This window comes from Eulemur rufifrons, chromosome 17, assembly GCF_041146395.1.
Source record: "Eulemur rufifrons isolate Redbay chromosome 17, OSU_ERuf_1, whole genome shotgun sequence".
Lineage (NCBI taxonomy): Eukaryota > Metazoa > Chordata > Mammalia > Primates > Lemuridae > Eulemur > Eulemur rufifrons.
In genome coordinates, this window is record NC_090999.1 from 42747339 (window position 1) to 42772665 (window position 25327).

The 25327-nt window shown below is 34.8% G+C and overlaps 1 protein-coding gene across 4 annotated transcripts; it reads left to right on the forward strand.

Moving 5' to 3' along the window:
- Positions 1 to 23890, forward strand: PPWD1 (peptidylprolyl isomerase domain and WD repeat containing 1). 4 transcript variants are annotated; one of them, XM_069492053.1, is made up of 11 exons: positions 1 to 211; positions 3476 to 3578; positions 6912 to 7012; positions 7152 to 7272; positions 8886 to 9333; positions 13214 to 13404; positions 15330 to 15519; positions 19357 to 19538; positions 21366 to 21447; positions 22344 to 22526; positions 23600 to 23890. In XM_069492053.1, exons 1-11 carry the CDS (start codon positions 16 to 18, stop codon positions 23741 to 23743), a joined length of 1941 nt encoding a protein of 646 aa, XP_069348154.1. In that variant the 5' UTR covers positions 1 to 15; the 3' UTR covers positions 23744 to 23890. The 4 variants fall into 4 exon arrangements, with proteins under 4 accessions (XP_069348154.1, XP_069348156.1, XP_069348157.1 ...); XM_069492055.1 differs by having other exon boundaries at positions 6912 to 6937; positions 7250 to 7272; XM_069492056.1 differs by lacking the exon at positions 3476 to 3578.
- The last annotated feature ends 1437 nt before the right edge of the window (positions 23891 to 25327 follow it).

Below are 25327 nucleotides of genomic sequence, written 5' to 3' on the forward strand. Positions count from 1 at the left end.
GACGAGTCGTACAACATGGCGGCGGAAAGTAGCAGCGATTTGCCGCTGAGAAGAAGAAGGCGCCGGGACCCTGAGGAACCGGAAAAAACAGAACTCACCAAAAAAGATCTGGCAGTGGCAGTGACGGAGTCCCAAGAAAACGACGAGGAGAATGAAGAGCGCTGGGTTGGGCCTTTACCTGTGGAGGCAACACTGGCCAAGAAGAGAAAAGGTAGCAGTAGAGACAGGCCCGGGGCGAATTGGGATGCCGCGTCCACCGAGTGGGACGGTTGAGTTCTAGCACACCCGAAAAGGGATAGAGTGTGATTGTGGGGTTTCGTGCCCTCAAAACGTCTTCTCACTTCTGGACGCTCCGTACTTGCACGTCTTCCGGAATAGTGATTTGGGCTTAGTACAGTGTCTTTTTGATAATATCTAACACTTTTGATCACTGATTTGTTATATTAGACGCTAAAGCTAACATTTGCCTGTACTTGGCAAACGTGCGTGGCGCCTCTCCTTTAATCCCCACAGCAGCTACATGTATGAGGCTGGAATTTCTAACTCCGCTGAGCAGTTGTGGAAAGGTGTACTGGTTCTCTTTCAAACTTTTGTTCAGGTGTGGTGTTAAAGTGTTGGGGCGCGAGAGTAGAAAGTGTGCCTATGTAGAATCATAGTAGGTAAAGATAACTTCGATCATGACTCCTCCACTAATGAATTTGCTGATCTAAGGAAAGTAACTTAATCACAAATTTTTTCATCCAAAACCCAAGGTCTGTGGTTTTCAAACCATACACTTGAGATACTATGGGCTGAAGCATTTTGCCACTAACGTGGAATAATGGCAAATTATTATCAGATAAAAGGGGTGAGGAAAGTAGTAGATTAATTTTTCTTATTTTTCAAGTTTTTCTGTGAAATATTTTCCTTACACATTAAAGATGATTACAATGTGGTATTTATAAGCTCAAATCTTACTTTATCACTGTCCCCTACATAACACTGTTCAGTGATTTCTCATTATTTTCATAACACAGCCCAAACTCCCTAACTTGGCATATAAAGCCCTCTGTAATATGATCTCTCCTTATCTCCCCAGAACATCTTCCATTAACCCTTTCTCACAGCCCCTTACTTTGTGCTCCAGCCATTCTAAACCACTTGAGAATGGGCCATGTACTCTTCCTCCTCTGGATTCCTCCCCAGATATCATGGTGTCTTTTACTGGGAATAATTTCCCTCACCGTTTTGACTGGGCTAACTTTTGTTAGACCTTTAAGCCCTTAGCTGTCACCTTCTCTGGGAAGCCTGTGACCTCTCCAGCCCGTACTGGATTTCTACAGCACATTGATCATAACTCTGAGGTAGTGTTTATCACATTGAATTTACAGGTAGCCTTCAAAATTTATGTATTCAGGTTTTTAAGCAGCTATTTTTTTGGACATTGTATTGACACCCTTAAAATGCATTATCTTTTTTACTGCCTAGTTCTCCTGTTAAATGTTTCCATAGCAACCTTTTCCTTCATGGCACTTGTTACAGTTTGTCATTGTATATTTATTCATGTGATTGATTAATGTTTCTCTCCACTGCTAAGACTGTAAGCTTGTAAGAACCAGGATCATTCCTGTTTTGCCCCAGTGCTTGGGACAGTACTTTGCATATAGCAGGTGCTCCCTAACTATTTAATAAACAAATTTTACAGTATTATGTTATTTAACTATTTTGTTGCATATGAATATTTTTTCATGTTCTTTTTTAATGAAGTGAGTGGGAGGAAGTAGAAAAATCCAGAAATATAAAAATGCTGATATTGGTACTAGGAGACAAGTGTCTTATAAACTTAATATAATTGAAATAGAGATGGACATTATTAGGTATGAAAATCTTTACCCTTAATCAGATGAAGCTGGCCAATAGTATATTCAATTTGAAGAAAAAAGTGAAACTGAAAAACATGTATGAAATGTTAGAAAAATATCACTGAAAATTTTGTCTTAAAGGACAGGTGTTTAATAATTTTAGCTTTCTAGAAATGGATACATTCCCTTTAACGTGTTCTTTGGACATTGGACTTTTGCATATGTTTTTCAGAAAGACATAATATTATTATATGGCACTAACCTTTAATTAAACTGTTTCTTAAGGACAGGAACTATGACTTACTTTTCTTTATGTCCATATACCCTGGAACCTATTTTGTTCTCACTAAATATTTGTTCACAAGTGAACCAACAAACGGAAAAAGGAATCTGAATCAGGTAGGATTAAATTTATCTGCATATTACAGAAAAACCCAAAATAACAATGATATTAAAAAGAGAGGTATACTTCTTTCATGTGTAGAAATCCCAAAGTAGGCAGTCCAGGATTGGTAATGGAGGTTCCAAAGGTTCCTAGGTTCTTTCTAGCTTTCTACCCTAACATAACTAGGATATGGCCCTCATCTTCATTCCCCTGAGTGATTGTTAGGATTACAGCAGTCATATCCCAGTTCCAAGCCATAAGATTGACGAAAGGAAGAAGGACACACCTTTTCAAGGAGACTTCCTCACTATCACAAAACAGTTCCACTTTTATCTCATTAGCTATGTTCAAACCTCACTACTGGGGAAGGTGAGAAAGATCATGTTATAACTGGATGTCAGTATGTTCATATATAAATGGGGGTTCTATTACTAAAAATAAAGGGAGAAGTAGTTTGTCAGATACAACTTTAAGTCTGCTATATAACGTTTATGAAAAATTCTGAAACAGCTTGTCATGTTAATTTATCAACTTTTTATAGGCATGTTTGGCCATCGTTGGATTATTTTACTTGTTATACCTAAAATCTCATTTTTTTTTGCTAGTGAAATTGTTCATAGCTCACATAATAAAATCAATATTTCTTGACGTTCCTCAGATTACCTCTCACAGATATTTTGCCCCTGTAAAAAATTTGAGAAGCACTCAACTGGATCTTCCCTATGATTTTCTCAGCTCTAAAAACCTAAGCATTTTATTGTGTTTAAATATTTCAAACACAGTATTAATGACTTCAAAGAGGATAGGTGCCTTAAAGATAAACTGAGACATCTTACAGATGACCACTGGTCTCTTATTAAAATTAGCACTGATAATTGGATCTACATGGTTAGGAAAATGGTTGTGATAGTTTCAGGGAGCAGTTTTTAAAGTTTTTTTTTTTTTTTAAATGGAACCTTCGCAGGAAGTGAGAACCACTCAGTTCTTAAGTCCTGGGGACAATTAAGCATCTATATAATACCTGCAAACTTGTTATAACTGACTAAATAAATGGTGCTATTCCATACTCTGAAATAAGAAAAGTTAAAAATGATTTAGCAAGTAGTGGGGTTTTTTTTTATTGCATTTGAATTGAAAGAAAATGTAGGAGAAAATACAAAGTTGAATATAGAAATTTTAAAGAAGTACAAAATGGAATTTAGTTAATTTGTTAAAAATAAATTTTTTACTTTATTTTTTTTCCCCTTAGTTCTAGAGTTTGAGAGAGTCTATCTTGATAATCTCCCCAGTGCATCCATGTATGAGCGCAGTTACATGCATAGAGATGTTATCACCCATGTGGTATGTACCAAGTAAGTTTATTGCATCATTTTAATTTTTTTCTGAGAAGTTTATTTTCTTTAAAAAAAAAACCTTCAACTTTGAGGTGGATTTATAAAAGTAATTTTAGGATTTTATATATTTCTAGTTAGTACCATTAAGTTCTGTGACAGTTTAAGTTAAATAAAGGCCTACATGTTCTTTCTTATATCATACAAAGAATGCATTCTCTAAGTCAGAGCCCCCACAGAGTTTATATGTATGTCTTTGGAGATAAATGCCAAGAGGGAGATGAACCAGGTAGCCTTTGAGCTTTCCGGAAGAGGAGGGTATGTTAGTTAAGATAAGAGTAATTGGTACCTAGTGTCTTTGGCATTAATGGAGGAAATGGTGGGAACTAAGACATCCTAAAATATCTAAAGACCTTCAAAACAGATGAATGGGGGATTTGGAGAAGGATAATAATAGTTCAGGTTGAGCATCCCAAATCCCAAATCCAAAACTTTTTGAGTGCTAACATTACACTCAAAGGAAATGCTTATTTGAGCACTTCAGATTTTGCATTTTCCGATTAAGGATGTTCAGCCAGTAAGGATAATGCAAATACAGGCAGTCTCTGGGTTATACATTCCTAAGAACGTCTTTAGGTTGGATTTGTATGTAACTTGGATCCCTGATGAATAGTGCATGTACTATAATAATACCAACACTATAATGGCTTATATGTGGTAATAATAATATAATCTAATACTGTAATAATAACAAAACATAAAGACATACTTATATAAAAAGTTTAGATAGGAGGCCTGATGTGGTGGCTCATGCTTGTAATCCTAGCACTTTGGGAGGCCGAAGTGGAGGATTGCTTGAGGCCAGGAGTTCAAGACCAGCTTTAGCAAGAGCAAGACCCTGTCTCTAGTAAAAATAGAAAAATTAGCCAGGCGTGGTGGCGCTCCCTGTAGTCCCAGCTACTGGGGGGGGGAGGCCGGGGGGGGGGGGGTGCGCAGGATGAGTACTGAGGCAGGAGGATGGCATGAGCTCAGGAGTTTGAAGTTGCAGTGAGCTATGATGACACTACTGCACTCTGGCCTGGGTAACAGAGCAAGACCCTGTCTCAAAAAAAAAAAAAAAAGTTTAGATAAGAGATAGAACAAATTTTCAAAAAGGCTATTCAAGGTTAACACTCACCTAATATTGCATCAATACTAAGCTAATAGGAATGTTAATGCTTATTTTGATCTAACCAAATCAATAATAAGCTTTCCATTGCAGTAATTAATCCACTATGCTGCTTAGTAATAATTGATGCTTTCATTGGAGCACTGCCTTTCCCATGTTCCATTCTCACTGTATCCTTTATAGTTCTTCCAATAGTCAAGTGACTAAAGCCTAATGCTTTCCCAGTGAATGATGGTGTCTTGCCTTTCTCCAAATGCTTAATTATGTCTACTTTCGTTTCTATTGTCATCACCTTTCTTTTTGCTGCAGGCTTACCTGGACTTTCAGTGGACTTTCACTTTGGAGGCATGATCATAAGAATAAACACAGACACACAAAATCAAATAAAAATGTTAGGATGAAAGTGATGATGTGCCTAAGCAACCGTATAAACAGTGAGACTAGCCTCTATAGTAAAAATGCTGTGCCAGTGAACCACTTATGCCATGCGAATTTGTTTACATGCTGGGAAGAAACTAGTTCCCGAATTACTAATTTAATTATTTAATTATGAATTATCCTTAGGGGAGCCTTGGGAGCCTGTTCATAAGTACAGAACAGTATAAGTTAAGTCATCTGTAACCCAAAGACTGCCTGTATTCCAAAATCTGAAAAAATGCAAAATCCAAAACACTTCTAGTCCCAAGCATTTCAGATAAGGGATACTCAACTTGTAGTAATATACTACTGTTTCTTGAGCTCATAGTATGTCCAGGTACTGTGCTAAGGCTTTTTTCTTTTTTTTTTTTTTTTTTTCCTTTTTTTTTTTTTTGGCATCCCCGTGTGGTCTCGAATAAGGCTTTTTTATAATTATCTCATTTATCTTAAGAACAGTCTTGTGAGGTAGTGTATGATCTTCACTTTATAGCTGAGGAAACTGAAATTTAGAGAGGTTAAATGGCAGATGAGGCCGAAGAAAAAAGGCAAGGGCTTAATCCCATAGGGCTTTCTATTCCTTATATGGATTTTGAACCTGTGAGCAGGAGAGTAACGGCAGATTTATTTTTTTAAAAGGACTACTCTGGCTGTGGTGAGATGAATGGATTTAAATAGGGCAGGAATGGATATAGGAAGAGCAATTAGGAGGCTGGTAGAGAAATCTGGATGAGACATGTTGGTGGCTTGGATGATATTGGCAGTGAGTATGGAAAATAGATGGATTACTCCGTTTGGGGATCAGTCTATCTTTGATCTCTTGAAGACAAATTGCATTTTAAATATAAATCTGAATAACATATCTTTATATTCCACATATAGGATAATTCTGACCAAATAGTATCACCCTTCGTAGTCCAAAGTTGTCAGTGTATAAAACAGTATACGTTACTAAGTATTGCTATCACTCTCTCCCTCAAGTATTTTTTGTTTTGTTTTCTAAACCAAAGTGTAGTGCAATACAAAGAGTATAGGTTTTGTGGTTAGGTAGATCTGAAAACCACTCTTTATCTATGTGGACCTGGAACAAGTAAATTTTAACGTTTTTAAAAAAATATTTTTTACCCTAACAACTTGAATGCAAGTGGAGACATTTTGAAACAATTTCCTATTTATAAATGATAAAGATACTACCAAATAGAGTTGTTATAAAGATTAACTAAGGTAATGTATGTAAAGTACTTGACATATACTAGGTTTCAATAAACACTTTCTATTTTTATATACCTTATATAGGGGAGACCGTTCTGTATAAAATCTCTTTGACAAATAACCAAACTACCCTGGATATATTATATAAAACAAACTTATGTTGAATTTTGCTATATATGAAAGTAGTATTAATATGTTTATTTATCAGCTTCTGAAAAGTACTACATTTTCTTATGAAAATACTTCCTATAAGGTGATTTTAGCAATAAGGAATCCAAGTCTAGCGAAATTCCTTTTTTTTTTAATGTCATATACTAGTTCAATTCTGATCCTAGCTCTTGAAGTTAAAATTAGTGCAGCAGCAACTATTATGATAGCCAAAAAAGCTTCAAAATTTACAGTGTTTTATCTATGCTGATACAGTGGTCTGCTTAAAGGAAGATTTTTTTTAAAACCTATTTTGAAAGAGTCAGAGATTCTCAGTGAATGATTGCTTTGGAGATACTGACTGATTCATAGATCTGTATTAGAAATTAACTTTTAAAATTTTATATATGCAGGACAGATTTTATTATTACTGCCAGTCATGATGGACATGTCAAGTTCTGGAAAAAAATAGAAGAGGGAATTGAATTTGTTAAACATTTTCGTAGTCACCTGGGTAAGAATTTCACCTTTTTGTTTGGTAGCTCTTTAAACTGTACTAAAGTTTCTTTTAGAATTTTGTTTTTTTCTTTGAATCATGCACATTTACTTCATTGGTATTTACTAGAATATTTTAATTTGATTTATTTAAATAGGAATTATCGAGAGTATTGCAGTTAGCTCTGAGGGAGCATTATTCTGTTCTGTGGGTGATGATAAAGCAATGAAGGTGTTTGATGTAGTGAATTTTGACATGATCAATATGCTGAAACTTGGGTGAGTCTTTTTTAAAGTATATATTTTTTAACTTACTGAAATAATTTTTAAGCCAAACTTCACCATTTCATAGGTTATTCTTAAACAGTATATTACCATACCATTAAAAATGTGCCTTTGAGTTTTGCTTGGGGAAATTAGATATAATGAATCCTTGTTATGATGTTTAGAAGCTTTTGCTGTGGTTTTTGTTAATAATCACAGAAATTTCTAAACAGCATCACAACAAGGATTCATAATATCCAATTAATACTGCTTAATAAATTAATGAGGATTCATCATGTCTAATTACTGGTACTTAGAATTAACTTCCTTGCTTGTACTTATTTCAGTAATATGGAATGTGTGTGTTCTTATGAAGTTTATGCACATTTTTGGAACTGAAGCTATTTCTTAGTGATTTTAAACTTTGGAGTATATTGATACCCAAGCTATGTGATTAAACTGTACAGTGTTAAGACTGATACTTTGTAAGTTCCAGCAAGATTTGGTTTCTGATGAGGGCTCTCTTCCCGGCTTCTCTTTATGTCCTCACATGGTTGGGGGAAGGAAGAAAGAAGGGAGAAGGGACAAAGGGACAGAGACCTATCAGATTAGGTCCCTACCTTTATGGCCTCATTAACCTCCCAAAGACACTATCTCCATAAAGTCCTACTATGAACTGAATTATGTCCATAATTCAAATAATTTCAAATTTTGAAATTTCCTTCAAAATCATTTTATGATTTCATGAGCCACTAAAGGAAATCAGTCTTTATGGTTAGAACTTATTTTTTGACCACAAATAGAATACCTAACTTGATCATCTGTTTTATTCCCCAGCTTTGTTTCCATTCAGAAATATTGAATATTTACCCTTTGAGGATACTTGAAAGAGTATTTTTCAGACTTTGATAGAAATTCTAAAAGAAAAGTACCAAAAAGGTTTTGAGCGTCGACACCATGATTGAAATAATAGTGTACCTCTCAGAATGACTACTTTTAAGGAAACAGCACTCATTTGAGTGTATAAATGTGGTATATTGATTAAATCTTTTATACTTTGTCCCAGTTCTTGTATACTTTGTTCACCAGGCAGCATGTTCAGAGCTTATAATTTTAATACCAAGATTGAGTTAGTCATAATGAGAGTGTTTGAGGAAAATGTTTTTCTTTTAAGCAGAGCTATAACTAAAATATTTTTATTTGAAATATTTCAAGAATGGATTTATAAAATATACTCTTACATGCTAACATATTTAAAAGTAAGTTGTATGTAGACTGGTTTACAGAGATTCACAAAGCAATGCCCCAGAATATCTGAAGGCCCACATCTGATTAGGTTTCCTTATCTACCCAGTGGAATTAAACGGGCTGCTATATGCAGTTCTCTTTTTATGGTTCAATAGATCCAAAGAACTTATTATCATTACATTGATGAAGTCAAAAAGAGAGAAATTAGTAACTGTTCTTAGGTGTTCCTTCCCATTCTGTATCTCTGTTACTTTTGAACAAGGAATCCAAAACTGTCTAAATTACTGGCCAAAATATTTTCTTGCTGATAGGTTAAGGGAGGGATACTTGCTTGTGGTATTGACCTTTTTTCCCCCCCTCTCAATTCTTTATTATTTTAGTTATTTTCCTGGACAGTGTGAGTGGATCTATTGCCCAGGGGATGCCATATCTTCAGTTGCTGCTTCTGAGAAGAGTACAGGAAAAATTTTCATTTATGATGGCCGAGGAGATAACCAACCACTTCATATTTTTGACAAACTCCATACATCACCTCTTACTCAAATACGGCTAAACCCAGTTTACAAAGCAGTAGTGTCTTCTGACAAATCTGGAATGATTGAATACTGGACTGGGCCTCCTCATGAATATAAATTCCCCAAAAATGTGAGCTGGGAATATAAAACTGACACAGATTTATATGAATTTGCAAAGTGTAAGGCTTATCCGACCAGCATATGTTTTTCACCTGATGGGAAGAAAATAGCTACTATTGGTTCTGATAGAAAAGTTAGGATTTTCAGATTCTTAACTGGAAAACTCATGAGAGTCTTTGATGAATCACTAAGTGTAAGTGTAATTTAAATTTAATCAGTTTCTAAAAATGTCTTTATTTTGTGTTGTTTCTTGAAAGATTTTTTTCTGTTTATAGACATTTAGGTTGACGGTTATTTTCTCTTAGCACATTAAAGATATTGTTCAGCTGTCTTCTGTCTTGCATTGTTGCTCTTTGAAACTCTCTTCCCCAGGTTATGATATGATATTTTCCAAGCCAGTTATCTTCCTATTTATGTGGATGTTTTTTCATTTTATTTTTTCCACTTTTGTTTGCAAACTTATCCTCTTAATATCCTCAAAACTCATTCTAGGCCCTCTTCTCACTTTTTATTCACTTCTGTCCATATGACTACTCCCAAATTAATCTCTCCAGCTTTTTATTATGAATAAACCTGGTCCTGTCCTTTTTTTGCTGTCTTCATGGATAGCGCCAATATCTATCTAGTTGCACAAACCAGAAACCTGAGTCATCCTTAACTCTTTTTCCTTAACCCCTATGTAAATCATCATGAGTCTTGCCAGTTTTACTTTTTAAATATACTTTAATCCATCCATTTCTTTTTAGCACAGCTTTGACTACCATAGTTCATGATCTTTTGCCTGACCTATTGCATTGTCTACTGTCTGTATCTATTCTGGCTTCCTCCGCACCCAGAACAATCTTTTAAGAGCACTTATTTGATCATGTCATTCCATTGCTTAGAACCTTACAGTGACTTCCTGTTGTTCTTAGGATAAAGACCAAAGCCGTGGCCTACCATGTAGTACCAGCCTATTGTAAAGCACCTTTCTCCCTTCCTCTTACTCTGTCCATTTGGGCCTTCTATTTCTTAAACATGGCTCCCACCATAGGGCTTTTGTATATGTTATTCCCTCTGCCTGGAGTGGAAAACCTCCTTGCTCCTCACATTCCTCCATTACCTATTGAACTCATCTTTTATATTTCAATTGAAGAGTCACTTCTTCTGGGAAGCTTTCACTATTCATCCAGTCTAGAACAGCTTTTGTTTGTTTCTTTGTTTGTTTTTAAAGAGATAGGGTCTTACTCTATCACCCAGGCTGGAGTGCAGTGGCACAATCATAGCTCACTATAACCTCAAACTCCTGGGCGTAAGCCATCCTCCCACCTCAGCTTCCCCAGTAACTGGGAATACAGGTGTGTGCCAGATAAGATTTTTTTATTTTTTGTAGGACAGGGTCCTGCCATTTTGCCCAGGCTGGTCTCGAACTCCTGGCCTCAGGCAGTCCTCCCATCTAGACCTTCCAAAGTTCTGGGTTTATAGGCATGAGCCACCTCACCCAGCTTAGAACAATTTTTTTAATGTAACTGTGTATCACTCTTTCCTTTAGAGGATTTGATATGATCATATTATTTAATTAATATGTCCTCCCGTGGACTAAGCTCTACGTGATCTGTTTTGGCTCATGACTATCTCCAGCACTAAGAACAGTACCTGACACAAAATTATTTAGATGTCCGTTGAAAGAGTGACTCTAGCCATCATTTGTTAGACTGCTAACAGAATAAGAGTTTTTATCCATGCAAAGTTAAGTGGTTTCTCTGGATACTTGGGTCTCAACTGTTGCCATCAGGTGGTTTTCTGACTGCTAATGGTATGTCGGATCCTTTGAGAGTCTGGATTGAACCTTCATAGCAATAGTGTTTTATTGTATGACAGTGTCAATTCTATAGTCCTTGGTAATGAGCAGTTTACACTGGATTCCCACTTTAAGCTCTTCATAAATTCATTCAGCTCTCATTAGTGGTACTCTTGTTTTGGTGACAAGTGGTAATGAGTTGTGTCTGCCTCAAGTAATATAATTCCAGACAAATGTAAAGATCTGTTTGTTAGCTAAATCATCCTATGACAAATTTTCTTGTCAGAAGAAGATATATTAGTATTTCTACTCTGCTTTTAAAGAGAAATCTTTCTTGGTAATGTTTTCTTATTTAATGGTAGCTGATAACTAGATATTACAATCTAAATATAATTTTAAAACAGCTCTTCCAAGATTTCTCAGGAAAAGAAATTTTTCAGAATGACTCTCTGGACATAAATCTCCTAACACACATAACTCTGGGCTGCTCAGTCTACTCTATTTCTTCATTGTCTTCAACATTTGTTGAATTGATAGGGCTGAGGTGACAAGAGGAGGCCAGTAGTAAAGCTTAAAACAGAAGTTGAGATTCAGAATGAGAGTTTGCCAAAAATCCAAACATCAGTTAAATTAGTTACTTATAATGCTAGTGACTAGTAAATGTCTGGAATCTCACAGTTCCATGTTAAAAGAGGGGGAGGTGAGTTTCTACCTAGTTAAGGGTCCTCCTAGTTTAACAGACAAGAAGTTGAAGGGGATGGTGTGAAGTTGTATCTTTTACTGTTTTCTAGCCAAGGTCACTGTATATAGTTGTACAGTTGTCTGTCACAGAGACCCTGCTATGAAGACTAGAATACTCTAAAAAGATTGTGATAAGATACTTAATCAGATTGGATAAACATTTGTGAAATACTTATGTATGGACAGATGGCCACCTATAGACCTTACATCTTGAAGACTGACTCCTCTCTCCAGTAGAAATGATCATGAGTCCCTCACTGCAAAAATGTAGTCCAGCATTCTAGGCTGTTCCTGGCACACAAATAAGCAATAGAATATATATTACTGGGTCCTTGAGATTGGAAACAAGAAAACCCAACAACTAGGCTTTTTACCTGTTCTATAAGACTTTGTAGTCTCATACTTTTATATTAACAAACATACCTCATTTTGATTTTTGGAGTTTTGTATATTTTTCTTCCCATATCTACAAAAACTGGAGGAGATTTCTGGTTAACACAAACATGAAACAAAGAATTAGATGGGACATAAATCAGGCTTACTTTTCATCTGCAATGGAGAGCTACTTTTGAATTCTATTATTTGATTCCCTTAATGCCTAGAAAACTAAATGTGAAGATCATCATCTTTTGGAAGGCTTGTAATGCGTTAATACAGAGTAATTGAGATGTTACCGCCACCTTGAAATCTGTGTATTAAATAGCAAAAGAAAAGTAAACCAAATTTCCCAACAATAAAGGGCATTATGTCAGATTACTTAATGGTAATCTGATATAATTGCCCTATTTCAAAATAACTTGAAACATTTTCTGAAACATTATGAATTTGTTATAGTGAGATAAGAGTTCATTCAGTAAAAATTGAGTGCTTGTTATATGTCAGGCACATGATCACTATATAAGAACTTCATAGTCTATAGATGTATTGTCCAGTATAAGTAGCCACCAGCCATATGTGGCAATTGAGCATTTGATAGGTGGCTAGTCCAAATTGAGATGTGCTGAAAGTGTGAAATACACACAAGATTTCAAAGACTTGATATTTAAAAAAATGTAAGTTATCCCAATTATTTATTTTGTTAATGTGGAAATGATAATTTTTTGATACATTGGGTTTAATGAAACATTAAAATGAATTCCAACTTTCTTTTTACTTTGCTTAATGTAGCTACTAGAAAATTTGAAATTACATATGTGGCTTGAATGCAGATTTCTCACTATTAAGTATGTTAAAAAAATAAAAGGCAGCAGATGTATTGTTATTTCTATAGAGAAAGCAGTAGTTATATTAACCAACTGAGTTTTTAATTTAGAAAAACCAGTCACCATTTAGTTTAAAATACTATTTTTTAATGCCTGAACTTCCTAATGTCTTTTTGTTTCATGCTTATAGAGTTTAGAATTCTTCTTAAGATACATAAGTACATAAACTATTAGGGCTCTTAATGTGTATTGTACTTCTATTTAAATTTCATATGTATATATAAAAATGATACCTTTCTTTGTATATGTATATATAGAGAGTTTTTGGCAATAAACCATTTGTTTCCTAGATGTTTACTGAACTGCAACAGATGAGGCAACAGCTACCAGATATGGAATTTGGCCGACGAATGGCTGTGGAACGTGAGTTGGAGAAGGTGGATGCCGTAAGATTAATTAATATAGTTTTTGATGAAACTGGACACTTTGTGCTATATGGAACAATGCTGGGCATTAAAGTTATAAATGTGGAGACAAACCGGTAAGCTTTAATATGACATGTATTTTTTAAAAATGCACTTTGGGGCACCATTTCGTCCATCAGAGAAACAATGGGAGTTTTGTTTGTTTCAAGACAAGTGGAATGGTCCCAAATGTCTAAACTTAACCAAATGTTTTGACTGCATTTTTCTGTGGTCTCTCAGTTGTTTATAATCTTATGTAAAAAGTTTCCACTCATGTTTGCAAAAGAAATGGAAAGAAGATATGCATAGTTTCAAGTTTTTTCTTTTTTTAACAAGTTTCAGTCTGTCTTTTGCTTATTGATTTAAATTAGTCTGGATCATGTTAAATGTTGCCAAAGATTTTAACCACAGAATTCAGCATTACATCCTGCTAGACATAAAATCAGAAGTTAAAATGCATGAAACCACAATAAGCCTTTTTTTGTGCAAACCAACCATTTGGTCTTAGTACAAAATAGCTACATTCAGATACTATCAACAAATGTAAATGAACTTAAAGAATATTTTTAGGAGAAAAAAATCTTGTGCTGTACATTCCCATATATAAACATTTATATTGGAGTTCTTGGCAATATAAATCTTTGAAGGCTTATAGAAAGATTAGTAGGAATAGGCTAAAATTGTATAAACAAATGATTGGTTTTTTAATAGACTTAAATTTTTTAGAACAGTTTTAGGATCACAGTGAAATTGAGAGGAAGGTATAGAGATTTTCCCACGTACAATCTGGCCCCACACATACATGGCCTTCCCATTATCAACATCCCCCACCAAAGTGGTACATTTGTTGGCAGTGATGAACCTACATTGACACATCATTATTATCCACAGTCTATAGTGTACATTAGGGTTCACTCTTGGTGGTGTTCATTCTATAGGTTTGAACAAATGTATAATGGCATGTATGCACCAATATAGTATCAAACAGAGTAGTTGCACTGCCCTAAAAATCCCCTGTGCTCTGTTATCACTCCATACCCTATAATCCCTGGCAAGCACAGATGTTTTACTGTCTCCATAGTTTTGCCTTTTATAGAATGTCATATAGTTAAAATAATACAGTATGTAGCCTTTCTAGAATGGCTTCTTTCCATTAGTAATGTGCATTTAAGGTTCTTCCATGTCTTTCTATGGCTTGATAGCTGATTTCTTATTAGCACTGAATAGTATTCCATTGTTTGGATATACCACAGTTTATTCATTCATTCACCTACTGAAGGACATCTTGGTTGTTTCCAAGTTTTGGCAATCATGTATAAAGCTGCTATAAACATCTATGTACAAGTGTTTGTGTGGACGTAAGGTTTCAACGCCTTTGGGTAGATACCAGAGAGCATGACTGCTGGATCATATATATGGTAACAGAATATTTACTTTTGTAAGAAATGGCCAAATTGCATTCCAAAGTGGCTATACTATTTTGCATTCCTTCCAGCAGTGAATGAGAATTCCTGTTGCTCACATCCTTGCCAACATTTTGTATTGTCAGTGTTCTAGATTTTGGCCATTCTATTAGGTGTGTAATGGTATATTGTTTTAGTTTTTTCCTGATGGCATATGAGGTGAAGCATTTTTTCATATGCTTATTTGCCATCTGTATACATTTTTTGGTGAGGTGTCTGTTAAGGTGCTTGGCTTATTTTTTAATTGGGTTTTTGGTGTTCTTATCGTTTTGTTTTAAGAGTTCTTTGTATATTTTGGGTAACAGTCTTCTCCCAGTCTGTGGCTTTTCATCCTCTTGATGATTTTATTTATTTTTAACTTGAAAATTATAGCAGCCTACTAATTTAAAATGATACCTTTCTTTGGGTAGAGAAACATTTTTAAAAACCTTTCACTGGTTATTTTTTACATAGATAAGATACTTGACTCCTCATAAAGTTGTCAAAATGGGAGTTAATTCTGGTAATTTTATTCTATAAAACATTTTTATGTTTTCCAGGTGTGTGCGGATCTTAGGCAAGCAAGAAAATATTAGAGTGATGCAATTGGCTTTGTTCCAAGGAATAGCCAAAAAGCATCGTGCTGCAACTACGATTGAGATGAAAGCTTCTGAAAACCCTGTTCTTCAGAATATTCAAGCTGACCCAACAATAGTCTGTACATCTTTCAAAAAGAATAGATTTTATATGGTATGTGGAAATACTAGGAGATAGACCCTAATGTTTCTTCCAGTTTGGTTGGGAGTTTTTTTTCTTGGCTTGTGCTTTCAACTGAAGAGAATGTTGGCAGTAATAGCAGACTTTCTAAGCAACCAGAATACCATCTTACAACACTAATATTGTAGAATTTTTAACTAGGAGTTGATTTTAAACATTTCTATACTGTTTTCCATCATGTTTTGCAAATTTTTCAAACTGGCTTCTACAGTAACTATTTGTGTTGTCTAAGATGATAGGAAGTTAGTGGTTATGAATGATCATAATTGCATCCAAAATAGTTTCACTGTGGGGTTTTTAAATTTCTTTTTAGTATTTTTATTATTTTTCAGCTTTTACTCTTGAACATAATTTTTCTCCCCCAAATTTGCACAGTTTCCTTTTCTAAATACATTTCCTTTTTTACCTTTTGACTTCATTGTAATGATGCTACCTTGGAATTATATATTCCCATGGAATTTTTTTTTTCCCTATGGAAAACTAAAAGTTCTTTGCATGTTTTTAATACTAAAATTGGGCTCAAAATCAAACTACTAAGTTATTAGGAGTAGCACGGTCCTAATTGTTCACCTAAGAAGAAAAACTCAAAGTACAGAGACCTCTGCCTGGCATTCTGTCCTTCACACTGCGGTCAGAGAACTTTCTGAGACCCAAGATGACTTATTTCTCAGCCTAACAGCCTTTAATAACTCCCTAGATATCTGATAGCTGGCCCTTCTCAATTCTGTAGCTTTATCTTTCTTCATTTTTAGTTCATTTGCTGCACTGACCATACTGAATATCCCATTTACAATAGTTGAATGTTTTGTGTTTTTAAACTCTGGGCCTTTGCACAGGCTATTCCTTCTGCCAGCCACATACTACTACCCAATTCCCACTCATACTTCAGGTCTCATCTTGGAAACCTTAACATCCAGTCTGAGCTGATTTTTTTGGTTGTTGGCTTTGACACTGTCCTCTTCTCAAGATAATCTAAAAGCCATAAATGTAGGGGATTTTGTCTTCTTCACTATTAAATCCACAAAGTGTAGTAAAGTGACTGACTCATTATAATATACACATTCATTCATCTGTATATTGCAAGCAGTTGTGATGCTATTAAAAGTTACCAGCATTGGATAAACGTATGGAATAGCAGTTTCCCTACCACAAACAAGCTTTCAACCTAACATGGGTAAATTCTTTTGAGATGAGAATTTCACTTATAACTTTCAAAGTCATTGCTTAAAAATTTACTAGTGTCTGTTAAGGGAAAATGGGCTGGATGTGGTAGCTTATGCCTATAATCCCAGCACTTTGGAAGGAAGGCAGGAGGATCGCTTGAGGCCAGGAGTTTGAGACATGCCTGGGCAACATAGTGAGACCATGTCTCTACAAAAAATTTTAAAAATTAGCCAGGCATTGTGGCGCATGCCTATAGTCCCATCTATTCAGGAGGCTGAGCTGGGAGGATCGCTTGAGCCTAGAAGTGAGCTATGATTGCACCACTGCATTCCAACCTGGGTGACAGAACAAGATCCTATCTCAAAAAAAAAAAAATAAAATAATGTGTCTTGTTTTTACCTGTAATTTAACTGTTATGAAGTAAAAATTAATCATAAAAGATAATTGTTAATATACACTAAAAACACATATACTAATTCTCCATCCATTTTCTTTTAAAACATTAAGTAACAAGCTACATTTTATTTCTTTTTCCAGAGTTTACCTTTATGCTGTTTAAAGCATACATATTCATTATGAAGTTTGAGGAAATAGAGAAGCAAAAAATAAGTCACTGCTTCCTTATGTACTTAACATTGTTATGAATATCTTTCATCTGATTTTCACTTATTAGAAGTACATATTCTGGCCGGGCGCGGTGGCTCACGCCTGTAATCCTAGCTCTCTGGGAGGCCGAGGTGGGTGGATCGTTTGAGCTCAGGAGTTCGAGACCAGCCTGAGCAAGAGCGAGACCCCATCTCTACTAAAAAAATAGAAAGAAATTATATGGACAGCTAAAAATATATACAGAAAAAATTAGCCGGGCATGGTGGTGCATGCCTGTAGTCCCAGCTACTCGGGAGGCTGAGACAGGAGGATCGCTTGAGCTCAGGAGTTTGAGGTTGCTGTGAGCTAGGCTGACGCCACGGCACTCACTCTAGCCTGGGCAACAGAGTGAGACTCTGTCTCAAAAAAAAAAAAAAAAAGAAGTACATATTCTTAAGCAAAACTAAGATGGTATACATATATATGAATTTTGTATCCTTTTTTCCAAATCCAACATCATGAAATAAAACTAGTTTTACAAATCTATATGTGAGCTAAATCAAGGTAACTTTTTAAAACTCATATAAATAAATAGTAAAATAGACATGCCATTCTTTTTAAAACTGGAGAATAAGATGTCAAAGTGATAACATCCTAGCTTGGTTGTTTCTTTATTTGGAATCTACCCAAGTGGATCAAGGAATGATATTAGGCAAGACAAGGACTGGGGTACTAGCTTTACCTTCCTAGAACTCAATTGGCATCAGGTAGAGCTTGCTTGGAAGAGATGATCTCTATTTACTAAGAGTAAAGTAAAAGAAACAGGCGTTGAGAAGTGAAGAGTTAACAACTGAAAGATTTTTCTCAGTTCTTATACTCTGAGGATCCTGAGATTTCTACAACTTCACTCAAAATTTGCATTCTTCCTCCCAAGCTTCAGAGTTTGTATTTACATAGATCAGGTAGGACTCTAAAAAAATTTAAAAAGTGAAGATCCATACCGATTCATCTTTGTGAAATCTCATCCTGCCTAGCACTGGGTCCTGCTGGTAGCAGTAATAATAATTGTTAATATGTATATAATACCTTCTGTGCATTGGGCACTGTTCTCTAAACACTTTATATCCATTCATTTCATCTTCACAACTACCTTCATTGGTAGGTACGTACTATTATCCTCACTTATGAATGAGGAAATGGAAGAAATTAATTCACTTCCCCAACATCATATAACTAGTAAAGGCAGAACTGGAATTCAAACCCAAGCAATCTATTTATTTATTTTTATTTTATTTATTTATTTATTTATTTTTTGAGACAGAGTCTCACTCTGTTGCCCAGGCTAGAGTGCCATGGCGTCAGCCTAGCTCACAGCAACCTCAAACTCCTGGGCTCAAGTAATCCTACTGCCTCAGCCTCCTGAGTAGCTGGGACTACAGGCATGCACCACCATGCCCGGCTAACATACATATATATAAATTTTTTTTTTTAGTTGTCCATATAATTTCTTTCTATTATTTTTTTTTTTAGTTTTCCATATAATTTCTTTCTATTTTTTTTTTTTTTAGTAGAGACAGGGTCTCGCTTTTGCTCGGGCTGATCTTGAACTCCTAAGCTCAAACGATCCGCCCGCCTCAGCCTCCCAGAGTGCTAGGATTATAAACATGAGCCACCACGCCCGGCACCAGGCAATCTAAATAGTGAAAAGTGAGCAACAGATGACAGGTTAGGACTTACCAGAAGGCAAAAATAGAGAGTTACAACACATAAAACCATTATCTTGTTAAATGTGTACCCAAGAAAATTTCTACACAAAGCACATTAAATTCCATTTGAAATCAACATGTTCATTATATTACATGGATTATTTTCATATTAGACTAATGTAAAAATAATTTAACTGCCTTACACACCCTCTGATGGCAAGTGATTCCTGAAATAAGGATTTATTCTGATGTAAATTCTTACTTTCCTCAAATATTTCATTAGAAATTTTCTTGTTCGTAAATTTTTACCAGATGACTTTAATTCATTTACTCACTTTTTACTTTTCTTCTTGAGTTTACCAAACGAGAACCAGAGGATACAAAAAGTGCAGATTCTGACCGAGATGTTTTTAATGAGAAACCTTCTAAAGAAGAAGTCATGGCAGCTACTCAAGCTGAAGGACCTAAACGAGTTTCAGATAGTGCCATTATCCATACCAGCATGGGAGATATTCACATCAAACTTTTTCCCGTTGAGTATGTACAACAATTTTTGTTGGCTTACATAATTACAAATGTAAATGTGTATATCTGAAGAAACTATTCAACTTAAAAATCTTATTACTTAAGGAATCTGAAGAATTGAAATGTTTCATATTCTATTCCTGAGCTTTCTGGTAACTGTTATCACTAGAAAAATGAGAACATTTTATATATATATATACATATATATATATACACACACACACACATACATCACAGGTTTATTATGAGGAAAAAATACATTGACTATGAAAGTGCTGAATGCAATCTGTAAAGTGATAAACAAATGTATATCACTATTGCCATTAACTGCACATCCAAACTCTAGGTTTTGTGGCTTGTTATATAACTGGTTTTCCTCTCAAAGCAAATCTTTAAGGGAATTATAATTATTTTTCCTTCCTGAAATGTGCTAGACATCTACCTTTTTCATCCCAGTAGTTGTATGTTTTAAAAACAAATAACAACAAAAAACATAAGGGTTGACCAGGTGCACTGGCTTACATCTGTGATCCTAGCACTCTGAGAGGCTGAGGAGGGAGGACCACTTGAGGTCAGGAGTTCGAGACCAGCCTGAGCAAGAGCAAGACCCCTGTCTCTACTAAAAATAGAAAAAAATTAGCCAGGTGTGGTGGTGCACACCTGTAGTCCCAGTAACTCAGGAGGCTGAGGCAGGAGGATTGCTTGAGCCCAGGACTTTGAGATTACAGTGAGCTATGATCACACCACTGCACTCTAGCCTGGGCGACAAAGTGGGACTGTGTCTCAAAAAAGGAAAAAGGCTTCAATTGAAAAAAAGCTGGAAAGTATTCTGGACAGTTTAAAAGTTTGTAAAATGAACATACAGTACCAAGTACAATAGACTATCTGGCCATTCTTGACCAAAAAGGTGACATTTTACAACACCTTAAAAGTACTTATTTGGAATATGAATGTTTTGTACCATACCTTGATACCAAACAAAGACCTAGGCAGTTGTAGATGGCTGGACAGTCTCCTTTTAAGTGCCAGAACCCATACACCCTGAATCTATTTCCTAATGTACTTGGTGAAAGAATCTCAATTCTCCATTCCATTCTCAGGTCTTAGAGCCATTACATGATAATGGACCATATGAAATCATTTCATAAGATTAGTTAATGTTATTAAGAAAGCTTATATGATTGTCATTTAAAGTTGATTCAACTTAGGAGATGTTATTTCTGTGAATAAGTCCTCGCTCAGGAATGTGTCACCATACCATAACATTGTTTTTATAAGAAAACTACCTTTTCCAGAAACTTAATTCACTATATGCAGTAAGCTAAGATACATATATTAAATATATCTTAAGATGCTATGGCTGTATTTTTAAACTGCTAAATGACCTTGAAATTTCAATACTGTCAAACTCAAATATTAATAAGCAGTCATGATCTAAAGATAATTACATTAAACCAGGGGCCCCCAACCTATGGTGAGTTGTATAATTGTTTCATTATATATTATAATGTAATAGAAATAAAGTGCACAATAAATGTAATGTGCTTAAATAATCTAGAAACCATCCCTCCCCCCTTCCCAGTCCATGGAAAAATTGTCTTCCATGAAAATGGTCCCTGGTGCCAACAAGGTCAAGGACTGCTGCCTTAAACAATAAGAATATATTACCACTTACATGCCCTTTTTCATCCTTCTCCTGAGATTAGATGAGGTTATGAAGAAAACACTCCTTCTCAAACATTCAGAAGGCATTAAAACATCATTGGGAAGCAGAACTGCTAAGAAAACTGTCTGAAGATGCTTTATTAGGCTTCATGTTTTTAATATATGTCTTACTAGGTGCCCTAAGACAGTGGAAAACTTCTGTGTTCACAGCAGAAATGGTTATTATAATGGGCATACATTTCACCGTATAATTAAGGTAAGTTACACAAATGTCATATTGTCAAAGGAATAGCATGTTATAGCATAACAAGATACTGAAGCCTAAGAAATCCTCCTCTCACATTTATCAGTTTAATTAGAAGGGAACAGGAAAAGTAGGCTATGCAAGCCAAAGAAAGAATGGATGGTCATGAATACCTAGAATCAAGGACAGGAATAGTGGCATGATTATCTTTTTAGAAATGATGCAACAATATTTTGTCAGCAGCTAAAGCAAAAAGTAAGATAACAAGTAAAGGGTCATGCCAAGATAAAACCAATAATAAGGTAACCTGTTCCCAGTGGCTTTTCAATCATAGAGGAGCCAAAGTGCCATCTCATCTGTGAGAACCAATATTATACCTGAGGAGCAGAGTGAGCTCAGCCCCTGGATTTTGTTGAGCAGCATTCTATAAAGTAGATGGGGTAATGATATAATTCTTTGTTACGGGCAGGTCAGAAATGACAGAAGGAAAAATCAGATCTCAGAGTTCTAAAGGAATTAGTAAAATGGCCTTCCAGGAAATCCAGAGTATTTGGGGAAAGAGAGGAGCAAAAGAGGAGGGCAATTATAAAAGACAAAAATACTATACAGATCCCGAAATGTATTTATAGCATTTAGTGGTTTTATTTAGCTTATTGTGAAAGAGCATGTCTACAAATGAGAAGACATTTGCATTTTGGTTTTAATCAGTGAATAAGGTGGTGGTTGAGCAATGGAAATATATCATTCAAATTTAAGTGTAAGAGTTTAATCAAATCACTTTATAGAGTGACTGTTAAGCAAGTAAATGTTTCACTGAATATAAAGTACTCTCGACAAAAATAACATAACTCCAAAGCATATATATAGAAAAGGACAGTAAAATACGCTTTTGTGTACTTTCTGTTAAGGGCTTCATGATTCAGACAGGAGATCCAACAGGTACTGGTATGGGAGGAGAAAGCATATGGGGAGGAGAATTTGAAGATGAATTTCATTCAACATTACGACATGACAGACCATACACACTCAGCATGGCCAATGCTGGATCAAATACTAATGGATCCCAGTTTTTCATAACAGTAGTACCAACGGTAAGTACATCATTTTCTATAGACCACAGATTTATAGGTTATGATCTAAGAGAGTGAATTCAGTGAAAGAGAGAGCTCTATTCTCTATTCTTTGCATTATTTATATCTGCTAGGATATAAAAGTGAAAATTATTTAGAGAAGAAAATGTAAAATTGCATAACAAATCAATTTAGACTTGTAAAACAGTACTTTCATTGTAGTAAGAAGTACAATACACTGTGTTTCAAGATACTTGAGTTTCAAGTCTCACCTCTGTCACTCACTACTGACTGTACAACTGAAAGCAAATTATTTCACCTCTCTGGGCCTGTTTCCTCATCCTTAGAATGGAGGGAATAGAATATAAATGAATTCTCAATTTTAAGACCTTTTTTCTACATTTTAATATCTCTGAAATCAGAACACAGTTCATAATGGCATTTTAGATTTGATGAAATACAGTATAAGATCATCTAACTCTATTGCTATACAGTTCCACAAAATTATAAAAATTACACACTTTTTGTTTGGAATTAAGCACCAAGCAATGAAAACAGGAAAAATATTTATAACTACTATCTGCCAGGCATATAGTCTCATGTAATAGTCATAATACTTTTAGTATCACTATCCCCAGTTTTCAGTAATACATGAGGAAACAAAAGTGAGACATGATTAACTTTTCAAAGATCAAGTAAGTAGCAGAGCCAGCATTTGAACTGTCATCTAACGCCAAAGCACAAAGCACTATTCCAAGCTGCCTCTTAATTGTTCAGGTAAGATTCCTGTAGACAACTTTAAAAGCCTTAGCCACAATTCTTTAAGCCATGTCAAGTAACTTACTTTTAGGAAACATCTTCCAGCTCCCTTGGTCTGAAAGATGTAGATATTTAATTAAACATTATACTGTGCTTCTATATTTTTCATATAAAATGGTAATAGCTTTTAAAAGCTAACTTTTTATTGGTAAGAAATTATTGTACTTCTTCTTAAATATATAATAAAATGAAGCATAAATTTAAATTCTCTTTAATTTCCTCACTCAGAGGGTGTGATTTACTCACTTAGATTTTTCATTTATCCTCCAATACAGCCTTGGCTTGATAATAAGCATACAGTATTTGGACGAGTGACTAAAGGAATGGAAGTTGTACAGAGGATCTCCAATGTAAAAGTCAATCCCAAAACAGATAAGCCCTATGAGGATGTCAGCATCATAAATATTACTGTCAAGTAAAATAAGATTTATATCATTGTATTTGCAAATAAAAATGCAATATTAAACACAAGATTATTTTACATTAGGAAGGTTAAGACTTGCTGAACATACAAATCATGTTTCAGAGATATAATATTTTTATATTTTTCATTAAAGTTCATTTTTAAAAAACTGCCTTTGAGTTTTCTTACAATATTTCTAATCCTGGGAAGTGATAAATGGAAAGGGACTAAATTTAGGCAAATAGTACTCATTAAAGGTAATTTCTCATAAGCCTCAAATTAAGTATTAAATATTTAATAATTATAATAGTCCCCTCTTATTCACAGTTTTGCTTTCTGCAGTCAACCAGTTTGAAAATAGGGGAGTACAGTACAATATTCAGAGAGATAGACCATATTCACATAACTACAGTATACTGTTATAAATTGTCCTATTTTTTTATTGTTGTTAATTACTATGCCTAGTTTATAAATTAAAGTTTATGACAGGTATATAAGTATAGGAAAAAACAGTATATAGAGGGTTCAGTACTATCTGAGGTTTCAGGCAGCCACAGGGGTCCTTAGAGCCCTGTGGATAAGGGAGAACGGCTCTATTAAATAATGAGAATGACATGTATCTGTTCCTTCTTAAAAACATGCCAGATATTTTGCTCTTATATATATGTAAAACAGGGCAGATCCCTCCTTTAAGGGAAAAAAAAAATACCAGAATCTGATATTATATACCATTTCAAACAAAAAATACCATGTTTTTGTTTTCTCATGCCAAATAATTTTGTCTTTTGATTATTGTAAAGAAGTAGTTAACAAGTAAAGCGTCAATAAATAAATAGGAAGTCCCATTGGTCAGGAGTGTTATATTCCTTAATATTTATGAAATATTCTTTCAAATGTAAGAATCAGAATAAATGAATACCTGAGTGCTTGGTTTTATATGCAAGTTCATTTATTTTCACATTCTTTTCTATTGTAGCTAAACAATTTTTTCTGTCTTCAAGTTATAGTATTTCTTACTTTAATAAATATGCTATCAAGACGTATACATAAAAATGTTGGTATCTAATAATGGAGATATTAGTAGAAAATGGAGCAGTAAGACAAAAAGTCTTATGTTGATTTCATTTCTTCTTCACTTACCCTTATAACTTACTTCATAACTATTAAGAACCACTGTTTCTAGTTTCCAGACACACTCTTCCAGAAACTTATAGGAGGAACATGCTCAAAAACCTATTTAGGGAATTCATATTTTAAGCTTTAAATCTAAGCTTATACTTTTCCTTCTATTCATCAGCAATATGACGTCCTTTACCACAAACTTGTGAAATAGAATATGCCGAACGGTGCTACTTTAAACTAATGTCCTCCTTTTTAAAAGAACTTAAAGTTGGACATAAAATGACTTTTCATGTGACATTTATCTTTTCTTCCTAATTTTAAATGTTTAGACTTAACCCACCTAGCTTTAGTCACGCCTAAAAGCTTAATCTAAATTTTTGGTAATACTGCCACCAAGTGGTGATGATACCTCATTACTCCCTAAAATACACTGAAAATCTCATTTGACTAATGAATTTTTCCATTCATGTCAAAAACT

Coding starts and splice junctions, on each gene's coding strand:
- PPWD1 (XM_069492053.1), top strand. CDS start 16: ATGGCGGCGGAAAGTAGCAGCGATTTGCCGCTGAGAAGAAGAAGGCGC. Junction 7,273..8,885: donor ATCAATATGCTGAAACTTGG/GTGAGTCTTTTT, acceptor TTATTATTTTAG/TTATTTTCCTGGACAGTGTG. Junction 22,527..23,599: donor TCATAACAGTAGTACCAACG/GTAAGTACATCA, acceptor CCTCCAATACAG/CCTTGGCTTGATAATAAGCA.